At 40.4% G+C, this 18,669-nt stretch overlaps 1 protein-coding gene across 6 annotated transcripts in view; it reads right to left on the bottom strand.

Annotated features, from left to right (window-relative positions):
- The window catches only part of slit2 (slit homolog 2 (Drosophila)), a 112,105-nt gene that overhangs the window by 13,683 nt on the left and 79,753 nt on the right, over positions 1 to 18,669 (bottom strand). For 2 of the 6 annotated variants that reach the window (XM_058067253.1, XM_058067263.1), the window contains exons 12-28: positions 17,632 to 17,703; positions 17,325 to 17,468; positions 16,713 to 16,876; positions 16,368 to 16,391; positions 10,159 to 10,309; positions 9,960 to 10,034; positions 9,650 to 9,793; positions 8,558 to 8,701; positions 8,312 to 8,478; positions 6,558 to 6,690; positions 5,390 to 5,458; positions 5,058 to 5,129; positions 4,689 to 4,760; positions 4,485 to 4,556; positions 3,122 to 3,285; positions 1,690 to 1,814; positions 1,501 to 1,598 (exon numbers count right to left, since the gene is read on the bottom strand). In XM_058067253.1, the coding sequence (XP_057923236.1) occupies positions 1,501 to 1,598; positions 1,690 to 1,814; positions 3,122 to 3,285; positions 4,485 to 4,556; positions 4,689 to 4,760; positions 5,058 to 5,129; positions 5,390 to 5,458; positions 6,558 to 6,690; positions 8,312 to 8,478; positions 8,558 to 8,701; positions 9,650 to 9,793; positions 9,960 to 10,034; positions 10,159 to 10,309; positions 16,368 to 16,391; positions 16,713 to 16,876; positions 17,325 to 17,468; positions 17,632 to 17,703 (1,890 nt within the window). Of the gene's footprint in view, positions 1 to 1,500; positions 1,599 to 1,689; positions 1,815 to 2,074; positions 2,108 to 3,121; positions 3,286 to 4,484; positions 4,557 to 4,688; positions 4,761 to 5,057; positions 5,130 to 5,389; positions 5,459 to 6,557; positions 6,691 to 8,311; positions 8,479 to 8,557; positions 8,702 to 9,649; positions 9,794 to 9,959; positions 10,035 to 10,158; positions 10,310 to 12,122; positions 12,141 to 16,367; positions 16,392 to 16,712; positions 16,877 to 17,324; positions 17,469 to 17,631; positions 17,704 to 18,669 lie in introns of all 6 variants that reach the window. The other 4 variants (XM_058067227.1, XM_058067237.1, XM_058067244.1 and 1 more) reach the window with 4 other exon arrangements.

The raw sequence follows: 18,669 nt of genomic DNA, 5'->3' as shown, positions 1-18,669 counted from the left end.
CTCCGGCTAATATTAAACAGACCAATGAAGTAAAAGCTGGCCCTCGCAGCAGGGTTGCCTACATTTCAACTGTGCATGCAAACATTCAATTTGCACACACAGTAATAATAACTAGACACCATGCACTTCTGCACTTTACTTCCACTTGAAGATGCAACACAGGTGCTCACGCAACTGGGTTCAGGTGTGGAGACATAGAGTATTTGACCACTCCGTCACCTCAGCACGACTGTGAAACTGCCATGTGGCCCATTTCCCCAAGGGAGGGGACCATACTCAATGTTTCTTTCGATGAATGCCAGCCCCTTTCATGCAGTCCACAATGCTTGAAACAGCTACCTTGGTACTCACTTGTAATGCCAGACCGAGAACACAGCTAAATAATACAATCCTACTATCCATTCATTTCAATAGTATTGTCCCTTGATAATATACGTATATGGGAATAAAAAACGTTTACTAAATTGTGTGGGGTGTATCGCCAGAATGTTTTCATTGTCAGAGCATACAAAACCTGTTATGACTGTTATTCTAAATACAGTTTTAACATTATTTGAGCCCTCTAGACATGAACTAACAGCCCTATAGTGATCGTTCTTGTACATATTACCGTTATTATATATTGTCACATCCATACTGTGCATACTGTTTATAATCTGTATAATCTACAATAGCCATATTATAGTCATTTATATCCCTGTACATATCTTCACTGTATTATAGTCATAGCCTGTTATAGTTTTTTTTTACATAGATCTGTCCATTTTTTTCTACATTTACTTACTACGAAGGTACTTATAAAATTGCACTTCTGGTTGGATACCAGTGACATGAGCAATAACAATAAAGTTGAATCTAATCTAATCTAATCTATAGTAGACATAATAAGAGTAAATAACATAAATAAGACTTGTGCTTGTGTGTGTTCCTGTGAATGTGTTCCTTAGGGGAGCTGAGTGGCGGGAGCACAGGAAGTGAGGCACTTCTGGGGCACTGGGCAGAGTTACTGCAGAAAAAGCAGCCAGTGTTTTTAGTAGGGACTTTTGGTAGGGATTACTGTTGTGAGATAATTCAAACCTGCAATAAAAGTTATTGTTCTGGCGATCAAGTCTGGCGTTTGTGTCTCACTGAACATAACAGTAACATTAACACCTCACGACCAATGTAGAATACGACATATCATCCACAGTGTTTTTGAATGGGACTTTTGAATACGTCAGATTTGTATTTTAGTTCATTAAGACATTTCTAGGCTTGAAAATGCTTGATTTACCAAAATTGTTTTACTAACAACAGACTGTATTCAACCACAAAACAGCATGAAGTATTCATTTATCTATTTTTGAAAGAGTGAACTACATAACTTGAACCGCAAAATGGTGAGGGACAAGTGTATATCCATGTTTCATATTTTCTATTGAGAAAAGTTTCCTAAATTGTGAGGGCTGTACTCTCTTTTGTGAGATAACACTTTGTTTTCAAGTTTACAAAACATCTTACCAAAAACTACTTCCTTCGCCTTCTTTTAGATGGCAGGTTCCTCCATTCTGACAGGGGTTACTGATGCAAGCATGGATAGGGTTCTCACAGTTCAGACCCTATAAGAGAGAGAAAATGAAAAATACAGACTACTCAAATACTCAAACAAATAATCCCATCTCCATTAATGTCAAAATGAGGTATGTATACCTTAAATCCGTAGGGGCAGGTGCAGCGGTAGTAGTGCACGGGGTCATTGAAGCAAGTACCGTCATTCTTGCAAGGGTTGGACAGGCAGGGATCGCATTTAGCCTGGATGCTGATGTCCACTGGGCCTGTTTGATGTAAACACATCACACGGACCAAACATCGTAGACAGAATCTCAGACAAGAATGATGACTTAGACGTCAACACACACTCAAGACAGCTGACTTGCACTGAACCGACTTTTTGCTTGGAGCAACAATACACAATAAGGGTCCAAACGAGGGAAGTAAAAGAGGAAAAACTGGGTCCGGGTTGATAAAACAAGGGAAAACTGGGTTGGGATAATGTAAAGGCACTTAGGGAGGAATATGTGATGGGCTACTTTACCTGGCACCAGAAAACCACAAGGCCCCGGGACTTCTACAGTGCGTCAGTTAGATTAGGTTAAAAATAGGATTCAGTCATGTGATCATTGTCAAGTGCGATTCAGAAAAAGGTTAAGATTTTACATTCAGGAGTAGTTCACAATACCAAAACCATGCTCACAGGCGTTATTACAACTGTTTATAACAATATCTTGGAATATACAAAATACACAACCTCACTTGTATGACGGTTAAGAAAAAGAATATTCTGAAAATGCAAAAATACACATTGTACAAGAGTGTGTACATCTAAGGTTCCCTTAGTCTGCATAATTCCACCAAAACTGCCACCAAAGTCGTATTAAAAAAAATCTAAAAGTTACATACACAATGTCACTTGATCTAAAATGGAGTGTTTTACCGTGATTAAGTTCTTTTTCCACTTGGAAGTCAATGAAGAATGCTAAAAAGTGAGATAAGGCAGGTGCATTTTGCGATGCTGGGCGAACCTTCCTGTTTTGCATTTGTCACAAGTTTAGACTGATTTATGGCTAACTGAGTTTTACACTCAACAAATTTAAATATGACTTAAATTGAATAGTAAATAATTGATAATGGCTTTAGGATTGTTACAGTTCCACTTTACTTCTATTTCCATTATTTTCCTGTAGACAGTAATACCCTGATTGCGGTTAATTGGTTAAAAGTGTGATTCGTTCTTTATAAATGGAATATTTTCATAGTTAGAACACAAAAAAAACTGTCTTTTTAGTGTTATTAGAGCTCCCTAGAGATGAAATAACATCCTTATAGTGACCTTTGCACTCATATGACCCAATATAGTAAATATCCATCCGTCCATCATCTATGTAGTCATTTTTATGCTTGAAAACACTTACATTTAGGCACAATTACATTACCTTTGCTTAAATATACATACATATTCTTTGCTAATAATTGGCCTATTCAACCACATACTTATATAGACCACTGTATTTGACTCCACTGTATCTCCTTCCATGTACTGAAGCTGTGATGTTAAATGGGACATACACGCACGTGCACATACCTGTGCAGGTGAACTTCTTGGACGGTGTGGTGAGCAGGAGTTTGTCCATCATGTCACCGGGCCCAGCACAGCGGGCGATGCCGGGTTCCTTGTAGCCGCTCTTTACCCAGTCAGACAACCACTGCATGTGGCAGTCACAGTAGAGAGGATTGGCGCCCAGAGCCCTGCCACAGAGACACAATATAAATGCCTTGCTTTAACAATAAAATACATTTTATAGCACTGTGTGGTGAACGGGACTGCAGCTCAGGAATTTCAAAAATATTTGGACTACAAGTTAGGACAGAGGAAGGATTGTAAATCAAAGAAGAATGAGAAGTGGCTATTGCTTTTTCCTACAATGAGAAAAGGCTCCTCTGTCATGGGTGTGTGCCGTTATCATGCTTCATTGGAATGAGGTGAAAAGGCAGGGACGGACATAATGTACACTCTACAGCCTTAAAAAACGCATTGATTAAAAACAGAAAAATTAATAAACTTTGCTTTGGTTTCGATTTTCTACAAGAAAAGCTCTGATAAAACATTCCACTGTTCTCAAATATCTTACTTTTTATTTTTCTACACAAAATAAGATGAAAAATAAATAAACAAATCAAGAATAAAGAAAATCAATCAATCAGTAATAAATAAATAAATATAATAATAATAATAAAACGGCAAATAATAAAAACTTAAGAAACCACATATAGTTGGTGGGTAGACAAATTATTTTTTTCAGATTAAAATGAACAAAGCATTATTAGAGCCCTGTAGACATGACAAAACACGACTATAGTCACATTTATACTCTTTTTATTTACAACATATTGCGCAACTGCAGGGTCTTGAGACACATGCTAACTCGCAAACTAGAGAGCTAGCGACCTAAACGGTAGCCTTCAAGTTATTTCCTTTAAACGTAAATAGCCAAAAACCACTTCCACACGGATAGGGAGGATAACTATTAACAGTTATTTAACGTAATATTTTTTTCTGGGTACATGATACCATACAGCATCCATATCAAACTTACGCGGGCCGCACTAACATTAAACTTTCATATCAAGGCGGGGGCCTCAAACTAGTGTCCTGTGGGCCACATTTGGCCCACGGGCCGCGTGTTTGAGACCCCTGATCTAAATCTTTTTGGACCCATTTTTCAAGTCATCGGTGTGTGTGAGTGACAGGAAGAAAAGCAATTTTTCTGACTTTTCTCAGGCGGTGGGTTTTTCTAATACAATACGTAGTTTAATTGCTAGTATGATGCAAACCACAATAATAAACATATTCTTCAATCTTTGCGGTCTTAGTAAATGCTTATTTTTAATATAGCTATTGCATTGATATCACTAGAGCTCTACAGATGTGAGTATGTGTCGCTTACAAGTGGGAAAGTGATGACAGGTCTTTAAAAGCTCCTTCAGGTATCACCGATATATCATTGCCGTGAAGAGACCTGGAGTAAAAAAACAAAAGACGTAAAAATTATAAACATTGCTAATGTGCTTTAGCTTTAACTGCACTTAATTAATTGCATTTTATTTCTTTATTTTTGTTTTGTTTTAACCACAACTAATGCTCTACTTACAGCAAGCGGAGAGACTTGAGTCCATCAAACGCCCTCACTGGTATGCACCGCAGGCGGTTGTAGCTCAGAATGCTTTAGACACAAATTAAACATGTTGGCAAGGAGACGCTGAAGAAAGACAAACTTTTTTTCCCTCCCAAAATATCTCTAAATGCAAGAATTATAAGTGCATTCCTGTTTGAAACTTGCATACACATACAGTATAATTAAATATCCAACACACACAAGCCTTTTGTTGCCATAGTGACCCGTGTGCATGAATTTCCGTGGTTTTTAATTCATTTTAGAAGGCAAAACACAGGATTTGGCAGAAAAAAATCAAACATTCACGCACACAAAGCAAAGGGTCTGATGTAAAGCCACACTCACAAGGTAAGCAGCTCGGACATGTTACTGAGGCTGTGGTTGGACAACGTGCTGATCTGGTTGTTACTCAAATCACTGGAAAGAAAATAATAACAGGTACATAAGCATGTGCACACACAGGCCGCTCTGTCAACACATGCATTACCAAATGCACGTATAGGCAGACTTTAGGCGGAGTACTTATAACAGTATAGTGCTTTCACGCCACTCACATTCTCTGACAAAATACCATTGGGTTAGTTTTGGCAGACAGCAAGGAGCATAGGGCTAGGTCCCACTCCATGATATACATGTATTTTATTTTTATTACAAATTCAGACAGCAGTTCCACTTACATGAGTGTCAAGTGTTTGTAATCGGAGAGCTCCACAGGAACCTGAGTGAAGTGGTTCCCATCCAGATACCTGACGGAGCGAGGAAAACAAAACAAGGAGAAAAAGGCAAGAAGAAAGAGAAAGAAAAGGAAGAAAAAAAAATGTATTTAATCATGCGGGAAATTCCTCATCTCCAGCAGCGTGTGCAGTCATTTCAGCACGAGCCATAATAAACGCTAGAGTTTAATATTCCCACAGGCATCCGATTAGAGTTTAATAACGCTCCCTCCAGCATGCACTCACAGTCACATGAAACCATGACAATATGACATCAACGCAATATATTCATCAAGTCTCCCATCACAGGAGACACAGAGAAATGACAAATATTTCATTTTCAAAAGTTTCATATTTACACTGATTAATACTTCTGACAATGTGCTGAGCTGGAATAATATACACATTGTCTTATTGTACACCCAGCATGTTAATGTAGCATTTTGAACCTAACTAATAACTCATGAATTATTAACAAGACATCACATGACTGACACTGGATGTATTATACAGTAAAGTCAAAGCTCAGTTTTCAAACAACACAAAACTTTACCTCAGTTCTCAAACATTCATTCATTCATTTTCTACCGCTTTTTCCTCACGAGGGTCGCGGAGGTGCTGGAGCCTATCCCAGCTGTCTTCAGGCGAGAGGCGGGGTACACCCTGGCCTGGTCGCCAGCCAATCACAGGGCACATATAAACAAAACAAACAACCATTCACACTCACATTCATACCTATGGACAATTTGGAGTCGTCAATTAACCTAGCATGTTTTTGGAATGTGGGAGGAAACCGGAGTACCCGGAGAAAACCCACGCATGCACGGGGAGAACATGCAAACTCCACACAGAGATGGCCTAGGGTGGAATTGAACCCTGGTCTCCTAGCTGTGAGGTCTGCTAACCACTCGACCGCCGTGCCGCCCAGTTCTCAAACACTGTTACCGTAAAATACTGCACCGAACAAAGTGTCCGAGAACGAGGAGAACATACAAACTCCACATAGAGATGCACAAGGGTGGAATCAAACTTGGGTCTCCTAGCTGAACGCTGACCACTCAACCCCCGTGCGGCCCTCTTTTGGAAACAACGACGAAAACCACTCTATTGCATATTCACTTCAATTACTCACAGCTCAGTGGTTTCTTTAGGCAGGCCTTTGGGCAAAGTGCTGAGGCCCTTGTTGCTGCAGCGCACCACCGTGTCCAGGCAAGAACACTCTGCTGGACACCTCAGCACTGGAGAGCAGCTGTTGTCATCATTACCTAATGAGGTTGGATGAAATATAGAGAGATAAGATGATTTATTCATTACCAACTCAAATGCCCATGCCTCCTGCTCCAACTAAGGTATTGTTATTATTTATGTGCAAATGTGTACAGTAACAATCTATACAGTTGCATGATATTTGTTCAAGATAACTACTGTAATTGTATATTGACATGGTTCCAACTTTCCTGTCTCTCCTTTCTCTTCTGGTAGCCTGATTTTTTCTTTGCGGGGGACCTGATGCAAAGCTTAGAGCAGTGATTCTCAACTGGTGGGTCACAATGAGTAATGAACCGATGTCTGTGAATGCCCCTCGTGTCTGTGCTAATCGCTGGTGATGTCACCCTGATGTGCCCGCTATGTTAATGTGCGACTTGGTCAAGCTTGAGTGGGAGGAGGACATCGAATGTGGGCTTAGCGTGCCGTCTCTGCAACACGCTCAAATATGAGCTACACTGCTGGAGAGGAGCGAGCAATAAAGAGAGAGACCACGTGTCATTGCTGCAGATCACATTGTGTTGCATGGGGGAATTCCACCCACAATGAAGACTACCAGGTTGAGTATGACGGTACTCGGGAGGCGTTTCATTCCAAATTCTATCTATTGATCCAAGGCAGTGGGGTGGTCGACAGAAGAAATTGCTATTCTATTATTATTAAACTTACCTACTGAGTATTGAATCAGAGCGATTGGGCTCACTTGAAGATGTTTCACCTTTGATTCGGGTCCATGCGCAAATGATCTGATTCAATTCCCCAGTAGTGAAAACCTTTACAGACACTTTAGGCTGGCACACAGTGTTACTTCGCAACTCATATTCAAACTGCACTTTAATGCCTTCATTAAAGGGAACGTTTGCAAATGCCTCAGAAATATATGTTAATCTGTGTTATGTGTTACCTGGGGCGTAGATTACATGCTATGAACATGAAGAGGGCGGGATATAATTCTTCCTACATGTCAAAAAGTTAGCACCCTGTAGGCAGCCACGTAATCGCTGCAAACACCCATCCATCCATCTTCTATGTTACTTATCCTCACTAGGGTCGCCAGCCAATCACAGGGCACATATAGACAAACAACCATTCGCACTCACATTCATACCTATGGACAATTTGGGGTCGCCAATTAATCTAGAATGTTTTGGGAATGTGGGAGGAAACCGGAGTACCCGGAGAAAACCCATGCATGCAAACAGAGATGCCCAAGCAGGGAATCGAACCCGGGTCTCCTAGCTGTGTGGCCTGCATCCAAACCACTTTAACACTGCGCAGCCTTAAATTACATTTGTTATATAAATTAGTGTTAAAAAATGTCCGCAATTCGGGTCGGCGCTTGTCATTGAAAGGTGATGGTGGGTCCTGCATCCAAACCAGTTGAGAACCACTGGCTTAAAGAACTATGTATGAATGAGTTACTTATCAATAGGCTACAATAACAATGTTTAAAGCAACCTTCACGGTTCACGAGTCCTACAAGGTGGAATGAACCATTTGGCATTTTTTGCAAGGTGATTGTAGATGTAGTCTTCTTCTGGGTTTTTAATTCTTAGTGAATGTGAAGGAAAAGTAGCAAAGGAAAATGCAGATCGAGGATCAAATATGTCCCCTTCCTACCTTCTTCACAAGCAAAGTCTTGGACAGCCACATCCTGGATTGGGATCTCTTTCAAGAAATAAGGACTCTGGCAGCGAGGGTTACCCGTGACGATGCGTTTCCTTCTCAGCCAATCGCCGAGCCAAGCCAGGTGACAGTTGCAGTTGAAGGGATTGGCCAGAAGGTTGCTGGAGAGGAGAGAGGAATCGAGAGGTCATGTTTTTTTTGCCTGTATTTTTTTTTGTTTGGTTGCGTGCTTGTACTCACAGTGTGGAAAGCGAGTGCAGGGTGTCGAAGGCGCCGGGGTTCATGGAGGTGATCTGGTTGTCGTAGAGTGATAGCAGACGCACTGAGCTCAAACCCACAAAGCTGCTGTTGCTCACACAGCTGATGCGGTTACTCCGCAGCATACTACCCGCAGACACAAATCAAACATCAAAATCATTCAAATATATTTATCACATATACAAAGTACAATGAGAGCTGGTCAACATCTTGATCAGTGGAGCATTGACCCTCCATGGAGTGTCTTGCCCAAGGACACAACAGCAGCGAATGGGATAGAGGAAGCAGATTCAAACCGCCAATCCTCCACTATACCTCCCAGTGCATCATTTCAATATTTGTCTCTAATATTTGAATATGAAATAGTCTATTTAACTTACAGGAAGTAGAATGGTTGCTCCCCTTATGGAAAAAAATATATTGCAGTATTTTGGCAAATATAATGCAATGTATTAGGAAATATATTTCCATATATGGGATCTTATGTTTATATTTTCCAATATATTGCAATATATGCATAGATCATATATGTGTATATATTGATACATATAAAAAATATCTTGCGATCAAGACCAAAAAAGGACTATATTTTTACATACATAAAATTGCATATAATTTGGGATATATAAACTCATATATTATATATTTGAATTTAATATATTTCAATATTGAAATATATTGAAAGCGGCAATCATTTGTATATTCTACAATATATTGCCATATATTACATGAATATATAATATATTGTATAATATATGTACAAAAATATATTATTCCATGTATTTATAATATATAATGTATTTGAAAATATAATGGAAAAATAATATATTATAATGTCATACAATATATTTAAAGTAATATATTGATAAATATATTTTCTTTTCGTAAGGGTCACCATTTCTGTTTGACTTCATTCCAAATGTGTTTAATGACTCATGGGTTAGGTTCTAATTAAAGCATGACTTTATGGAACTTGCATGATTAAGAGTTTTGAACCAATCCTTGTACCCTATCCATGTAGTGCATGTGCATATGTGTGTGTGTGTGTGTGTGTGTGTGTGTGTGTGTACCCACAGAGTGCGCAGGCCACCGAGTCCCTTCAGCATGCGGTGATGTATGTTTTCCAGTCTGTTGGAGGTCAAAATCAGCTCATTGACCCCTGAAGCTCCTTCAAACGTCCCCTCCTCTATGTCAGTGATGCGGTTGTTACTCAGGTTACTGATGCAGAGAGGAGAAAGCATGGGGGGGTGGGGTGTGGGAGGAAGGGTCAGTCGACTTTAAAGCAAGATGAGGAAGTGATGCTGTGCATAGTCGACTGTTTTCTCTTCATGACCCGAAAGTGCCTTCTCTGTTTCTACTGTGATGAACAACATGTCTGACTCACATCTTCCTCAGTTGAGGCAACTTTTTGAAGATCCCCGTGGCCTCGAGCACAGTGAATTCATTGTTGTTCAGGCGTCTTAGAAGCGAGAGAGATGTTTAGACGATAACCACAGAGGAGATGGACAACATGAAGGTCATTTCATTTGGACTCAAAAGCCACAAATACATGAATGCACTTGGCAGTCAATAAAGTGACTCACAGCTCGGCAGTGTATTGAGGGATGTGGTCTGGTATTTTGGTGAGTTTCTGGTTGGAGCAGTCCACTGTGGTGCCCTCGCAACGGCACTTCTCCGGGCAGGCCAGGTCGGCGAAACAGTCTCCTCCCAGCTTGCTGCGGTAATCTTCCGTACCTGATTACAATCACAATGGAAGGGTCACTGAGCTGCCACGGTCATGCAAGAGTCGAGCCCCAGCATTTACTGGTATTCAAAAATCCTTAAACACGGGACATATTGTTTAACAAAAAATGACTTTTTGGCATTCTGTTAAATCTAGATAAATAAGAAACACACACACACACACACACACACAGAGAAAGACACATGTGTCTTACATCTTGGCCATGCTGTAGGGACTGGCAGGGCCGTTCCATGGTGCTTGACAGAACCATGTTCCACTTTTAGGAACCTGGTAGCCACATGGTTAGATCAAGCACAAAGGAACAACCTGCTGACTGACTGCTCCTTCACTGGAACACGTGGGTAGGAAGGAGAGCGGCAGCGAGCAAGGAGGAGGAGGAGGAGGGGAGAAAGTCCAGGAAGAGTAAAAGCTGTTTCTCACTAATTTTGTTAACCCAAACAATTTTAATCAAGCCTACCGGTAGTTGTTTGAATAATTAATTATTTTGCTTATAACTGATGAATACTGGGGCGGCACGGCGGTCTAGTGGTTAGCGCGCAGACCTTACAGCTAGGAGACCAGGGTTCAATTCCACCCTCGGCCACTCCGGTTTCCTCCCACATTCCAAAAACATGCTAGGTTAATTGGCGACTCTAAATTGTCCATAGGTATGAATGTGAGTGTGAATGGTTGTTTGTCTATATGTGCCCTGTGATTGGCTGGCTGTACCCCGCCTCTCGCCCGAAGACAGCTGGGATAGGCTCCAGCACTCCCGCGACCCTCGTGAGGAAAAAGCGGTAGAAAATGAATGAATGAATGATGAATACTGGACAAGGACTACATGTATGCATAGAATTATTACACAACTCCCATTGCTATGCAACTAAATATGCATTTGACTACCATCTTTCCGAAACCTTCATTAATACTGCTGATATGTTCATTGTAAACAAAGTACACCATGTGTAGCATGCATGTGTTTTACACCAACAGCTAAGCAGTGCAACCAAAATATTAAAATGCATGCAGACATGGCAACAGTTGCTGGTTACCCAACCCTCATGACACTTCAAATGCAGCTAGGTTTTGTGTCAGGAGGTTGCAAGCAGCCACAATTATTAGTAGGAATATATGGTCATTTGCTTTTGTGGACCATAAAACGCTTTAGGAAACGAAATATTCTTAATTCAGTCTTAATGAAATTCACACTGTTATCTCCACTTCTATTTTTGACTAACTTGTGAGAAACATCTTATGGAGAGAGAGCAGGGCAGAGAATAGAGGAGATGTCAGTCATTTTTGGTGAAAGTGGAGTGGAAAGGAGTCAAAGAAAAAGAAAGGAAGGCAGAAGATGCGACGGGAAGGAGGAGACAAGAGCTGAAGAGATAGAAAGGCAGGTGTAAAACTAAGGGATGGTGAACAGGAAGAATAACAAGAAGGCGATAAGGAAGAGGGGACAAAACCAGGCAGGTCAATAAAAAGCAGACACAAGAAGGAAACTCTGGAATGCTGGAAGTCATCCTGATTCGCAGATATAACAAACAGGAAGTAGCAGCGATAGGAGAGAGGTGTGGGAGGAGACTTACAGCAACATTGGAACCAAGAGAAGGCCACACTTGGGGGCGGGGGGCACTCACACTGTCACACACTCTTACATACAGAAATATAATATAAATGTGTATTAAGACCATTGTCGTTGTTCATAAACATACACAGGTGGGCACAGGGATCAGGTCAAAGGTCAGAGGTGTACTTCAGGGAAGTAAGGTAGGAGTTTGGTATGACGCGAGGATAGCGTCTCTAGTGTGTGTGCGTGTTACTTACAGCCGACATGGTGTACTCCTGAGTGTGTGAGAGAGGCAGTGCAGGAGAAAGGAGAAATGAGTTTACTTTATGTATTCAAACAGGAAGCAGGACACTGATGAAAACCCAAGAACACGCCACAGTTTGTTTCAACTGGAAAAGTACGGTGACCGGTAAACAGTGAGCATTAAATGACATTGGGTGGATACTTTGCTGAACACACATTCCAGCCTCCTTGCTCTTTAATGTATTGATCCCCTATTATTCAAAATGTATTTCTTTATGTTGTTAGAATAATATGTCTCTGTAGAACCTAAATCCTCAATAGGTGTCCAGCCAAAGCTTTTCATTTGGCCAACCAAACACCCAAATTATATACATTTTCTAAACCAACCAACATTTCTAAGAGGATGCAGATCAGCATTGTATTTTTATACACGCTGGACTGGTCGCCAGCCAATCACAGGGCACATATAGACAAACAACCATTCACACTCACATTCATACCTATGGACAATTTGGAGTCGCCAATTAACCTAGCATGTTTTTTGGAATGTGGGAGGAAACCGGAATACCCGGAGAAAAAACCCACGCATGCACGGGGAGAACATGCAAACTCCACACAGAGATGGCCTAGGGTGGAATTGAACCCTGGTCTCCTAGCTGTGAGGTCTGCGCGCTAACCACTCGACCACCGTGCCACCTCCTTACATTATACTTAAAAATAAAATGAAAAATTACAAACAATTTACTTTTTTCCAGCAATATTATGTCTTTACTCTCATAATATTTTGACTTTATTATCATAATGTTATAACTTTTACCCAACCTAAATTTCCTAATTTTTTGTTTTGTTTTGTTTGCCTATCATAATATTTTGGCTTTTAAAAATATTGCACACTTTAGTCTTTAAAATGTCAACTTCATGTTTTTTTCTGTTAATATTATGACTGTAGTCTAATAATATGATGTCTTTATGACTATAGTTTTTTTTCCATTTTTTCAAGGTAATAATGTGGGATGCATCCATCGATTTTCTATGCCGCTTATCCTCAATTGGGTCGCGGTGGTGCTGGAGCCTATGCCAGCTGTCTTCGGGCGAGAGGCGGGGTACACCCTGGACTGGTCGCCAGCCAATCACAGGGCACATATAGACAAACAACCATTCACACTCACATTCATACCTATGGACAATTTGGAGTCACCAATTAACCTAGCATGTTTTTGGAATGTGGGAGGAAACCGGAGTACCCGGGGAAAACCCATTACTGCTGTTGCAGTAATAACAGCCAGCATAAAACCCTCCCACACACGGGGAGAACAAAGTCCACACAGAGATGCCCAAGCGGAGAATCGGACCCAGGTCTAGAGCACCAAAGCTGACAAGTATACATTCTTGGAAGTTCTTCTTGCAAGTTTAAATAAAGAATATTCCTAATAATAATAATACTAATACTTTTCCACAGCTTGTGTAAGGATTTTAAATGGACTTATCTAACTGTATGTCTGTTTAGTGAACTTTTACACTTTTAATGTTCTTAAATTATTCAGCTTTTCCCTGCATGTGCTATCTGAGCTTTGAAACCTCTGTCCCCCGGTGAGCTTCAGAGTTAATGACTGCAGTGAACACACACACACACACACACGCACACACAACACCAGGCTGCTGCAGTAATGACGGCCAGCAGCAGCAGTAGCCCTGCCACTAATGTCTGATTTACATATTTCCCAGCACCCCTTTGAGCATGGCAAGCGAGTGACCTTTTGATGTTCTACAGTGGGACGGAACAGACAAAGCTGCTGGCGGACACACGATCATGAGTTATTTTCGCTTGTGTCTCAAAGAAGTAAGGAGGACTGGCTATTAAGTAAAGTCTGTCAGGTTTGCTCCACAGGTCCACTTGCATGCAGCGAGCAAAGCATGTAAATCTGATCGCTCCTTTTATCATCAATAATGTCGGTACAGCCAGGGGTGGACATGCCATCGGGAATACAGGGAGATTCCCGGGATGGGGTGGGGTGGGGGGGTGCATTTTGTGAAAATGCCATATGAGCATGCAGCGTGAAATCAGACCAAGGCTCTATCACCAATTAGAAAATGAAATGGTAGAATGTGTCCACCATACTAGCAGTCTCTGTTTGTGTCAAGGTACACGCTGCTCCCTTTCAAGGAATAAAGTGCAGGTTTGATGCCAACCCTGGCCAGTTTTTTTTTTTTTTATAAACATGGGGTAATCGGTGTGGGGCCGGTCAGAACCAAAGAATTGTCTCAGTCAATTTGATTTTCTCACTATATGTTTAACCCCGCCTCATTGGAGAGTTTTTTTAAATTGCCAATTACCGTAATTTCCGGACTATAGCGCGCACCTGATTATAAGCCTCACCCACTACATTTTTAGAGGAAAACCGATTTTGTACATACACAAGCCGCACGTGCCCACATTAAAACATGTAAACATATTTACAAAGAAAGACGGTACACTGTTTTCATAATATAACTCAAGAATAATAATAATAATATAACTTTCTTCACAAACGGTGCCTGTGACGCGGGCAGTAAAACGGTAGCGTCTCACCATCGATTCGTTTATGCCAAGTTTACGTGCAGCAGCTCTGTTTCCTTCTTTATCGGACAGCTCGATTGCTTTTAGCTTGAAAGCTGCGTCATATGCCTTTCTTCCTAATAATAATAATAATACATTTTATTTGTATAGCGCTTTTCACTAGAGTGACAGATACATTTTTATCTATAATAAGTACGGAAACTTTCCTTGTGGTAAACAGTAGATACAAATAACTTTGGTCTTGCTACAAGAGCCATCTGCCAGGGCTTTGAAACCAACTTTACCAATCTAAATACTCTTTTCTTTCTCCATTTCTCCTCAATATTTGTTACAGATTGTGGCTACAGAGGGTCAAACAGGAGGAGCGCATGTTAATCGCGAGTCAAAAAAATTGCCGCCATTAAAGGAAACTTCTGCACTTTGGCAGCCCTGGTCAATATTAACAATAATAATGTTTTTTGGCATTAAAATGTACCAAATATGCTCTCTTCTATTGTGGAGTTGCATCATAACCTCTTGAAAAAAAAGTTTTTTGAAAAGGTTGAAAATTCAGTGGGGTGTGTGAGTGACAAGAAGAAAAGCTCTGACTCGTGTATGAATCTTTAGAAGCCAAACATGACTCTTTTCTCAAAAAAGAATAATTTTCAATGGCCAAAATCTTGCAGAAGAGTGAAGTAGAATAAAGCAAGTAAACAGAATAGAAGAGACACCAAAATCCAACATTGATTGGTTAATAAACAGTTAAAACATGAGTAAAAGCGGGGCGGGGCACAGCAGTCAGATATAAAAAAGTTAGACATTAAAAACAGATTTAAAAAGGTAGGTTTTGAGTTGTTTTTGCATTTTCCATGATGAGGGTATGTTCACGCTAATTTAATTTATGCACAAGACAAGAAGTTAAAGTCTTCCTCGACGCATATAATCCACCGGTCTTAATCTTACCTTTTGTACTCGAGAGCCCCTGGCGGCTGTTAGAAAAATTACACAAATTGGCCGCATCACTGAATAAGCCGCAGGGTTGAAAGTTTGGGAAAAAAGTAGTCCGGAATTTACAGTATTGGAGCTATTTTTAATTGGTATTGGTTTTATCTGAATGACATCATAATTCCTTATATCGGTCCGATAATTATCGTGCACCCTTAATATGTATCAATGAATACATACATAAATTATTCTTCTTTCTCTTTCGATTTTTCCCTTCAGGGGTCGCCACAGCAAATCAATCTCCTCCATCCAACCCTGTCTTTTGCATCTGTCTCTTTCATGTCCTCCTTCACTACATCAATAAACCTCCTCTTTGGTCTTAATCTACGCCTCCTACCTGGCAGCTCTAAATGCAGCATCCTTGTACCAATATATTCACTATCTCTCCTTTTGGACATGTCCCTACCATCTCAGTCTGGTCTCTGTGACTTTATCTCCAAGAAGTCTAACATGTAATGTCCCTCTGATGTACTCCTTCCTGATCCTATCCATTCTGGTCACTCACCAGGAATTTCACCAGTGAAAACCTCTGCAATATATATATATAAATCCCATTTCTTACTATATTAGTGAATAGAAGCATCAGTGTGATTAAATAATACTTAGCTGGCAAATGAGAGTGGCAAAGATACCTATGTTCATGTGGATTTAGTAAGATACAAATGGTGTCAGTGAGTGCCTGCAATGCACACACACGCACACACACACTTGACAATACCTGGGATTAAATACTGTTCTGTAGCTATTGAAGGGACAAAAAGAGAGTGCAAGTAAAGGAAACATGAGAAATCAAAAGCTAGATTTCTGGAAAGTACTGTGATTATATGTGTGTGTGTGTGTGTGTGTGTGTGTGTGTGTGTGTACAGAGAGAGACAGGCAGAGAAAGCTGAGGGAAAATATCAAGCAGGAAGACACAGAATGAGAAGACGGGAGCTTGTCAGTTTAGATATTATGATTTGTTTTTGTGTGTGCGTGTGTGTGAGTGTGTGTGTGTGGGTGAATGTTCAGTCAGCGGAATAATAATGAGCCCCGGAGGTCTGTCACGTTGTGTGTTCATTCATACCTGAGCAGCGGAACTTCTTGCTTTTGATTTGTCCAATTCGTTTGTTGGCAAGACGCCGAGGGCTGGTGCAGCGGGCGCCGCTTGTCTCGATGGGATTGTCCTGCAGGTAGTCTGCCAGCCACTTCAGGTGGCAGTCACAGATGAATGGGTTTTGGGCTAAATGTCTAAAAGACACACACACACATATGCAAGCTGTCAGGAAGATAATACAAAAGTGTTAAAGTGCAGTTGTACACACAAATGAATCATTCTACCGTGTACCTGTGTTAGTATTGGAAGAGTGCCTACTATAGTTCCGGTGTTTATATTCTTTCTAGTAGTACTACACTCGTCTAAAAACACTTGTCTGTAAATAAAAGGCAGTAGACAAGCACTGTTGTACCATCATTGTGAGATAATTGAAGGATGCGGCGTTAATTAGAAGAAAGCAACAATTAAAGTGAGTTTGTGAGCTCAAAAATGTGAAAACTGATATAAAAAAATGATTTAGAGTGCATGAGAAAATGGAAAAAAAAATGTTGAACTCTTTGACCACATAATGGAACAGCTATAAGAGACTTGAGAGTTAATTGTATATCCAGGGGTGTTAATTGGCGCTTTTAAGGTACATACAGCGTCTGTATGGCCCTCAGTGATGAGAAGGTTCCCTTGGCGATTGTCTGCAGCTTGTTGTCATACAGTGACAGCAGGTTGAGATTGTGAAGGTCCTGAAAGGAATCCACTCGCAGACACGCTATCTTATTAGCATTCAGCAACCTGAAAGACATGGAGGAAATACTGAAGGAGAGCAAATGATGACAATGATGGCCTTTTGGTCAGCATTAATGCTTTTCCATTACAAGGAACAATTTTCCAGCTGAATCTCAATTGTAATATTGAGTGTGCAAATGCAAACGTGTGTGTTTGAGCGTCTACTCACAATAGTTGTAGTGAAAACAGTCCTTCAAACAGCCCTTTGGAAATCTCTGGTATTTTATTGCCATACAGGACTCTGTCAAAAACAAATGCATCCAAAATGACATTAGGTGTATTTATAAAATTGCTTCTCAAATAGAGTGGCGTGCCCCACTGGGGAGTGTAAGGCGTTGTTTTCATTACGTGTTTCTTTTTTTTAAATGTTTTTTCGTACTTGGCATACATTTTCACCCTCCTCTCTGCAAAAAAAAAAAGGAAACTAATCTCATGGACCATGGAGACTGTGATTGGCCGACTAAGAGAACGTTATTTCCTGTGTGTACATGACTCAAAAAGAGGGTGTATAGCCCACCTCCACAATGCCTTCTACTCAAATTTTGCATCAACATTTGCAATGGATATCACTATGCACTATCACTATATATCACTACAGCATTAATGTCCAAACAGCAGCCTGAGGGCTATTTGGGGGCCGGTTGCCTACTTGTTGACATAACCAACAAACCTTGAAGATATGTACATCAAAATATTATGTTAATATTAGGGCAGTCAAGAGATTAAAATATTTGATCTTGATTAATCACATTTCAACCCATAGTTAATGCTCAATTAATCACAATTAATCACAGATACATTTTTATCTATAATAAGTACAGAAACTCTCCTTGTGGTAAACAGTAGATACAAATAACTTTGGTCTTGCTAAAAGAGCCATCTGCCAGGGCTTTGAAGCCAACTTTACCAATCTAAATATTCTTTTCTTTCTCCATTTCTCCTCAATATTTGTTACAGATTGTGGCTACAGAGGATCAAACAGGAGGAGTGCATGTTAATCGCGAGTCAAAAAAATTGCCGCCATTAAAGGAAACTTCTGCACTTAGGCAATATATTAACAATAATAATGTTTTTTGGCATTAAAATGTACCAAATATGCTCTCTTCTATTGTGGAGTTGCATCATCACCTCTTGAAAAAAAAAGTTTTTTGAAAAGGTTGAAAGGTCAGTGGTGTGTGTGAGTGACAAGAAGAAAAGCTCTGACTCA

The sequence above is a fragment of the Doryrhamphus excisus genome, chromosome 1 (assembly GCF_030265055.1).
Source record: "Doryrhamphus excisus isolate RoL2022-K1 chromosome 1, RoL_Dexc_1.0, whole genome shotgun sequence".
Classification (NCBI taxonomy): Eukaryota; Metazoa; Chordata; class Actinopteri; order Syngnathiformes; family Syngnathidae; genus Doryrhamphus; species Doryrhamphus excisus.
This window is presented reverse-complemented; position numbering and strand designations above follow the sequence as displayed.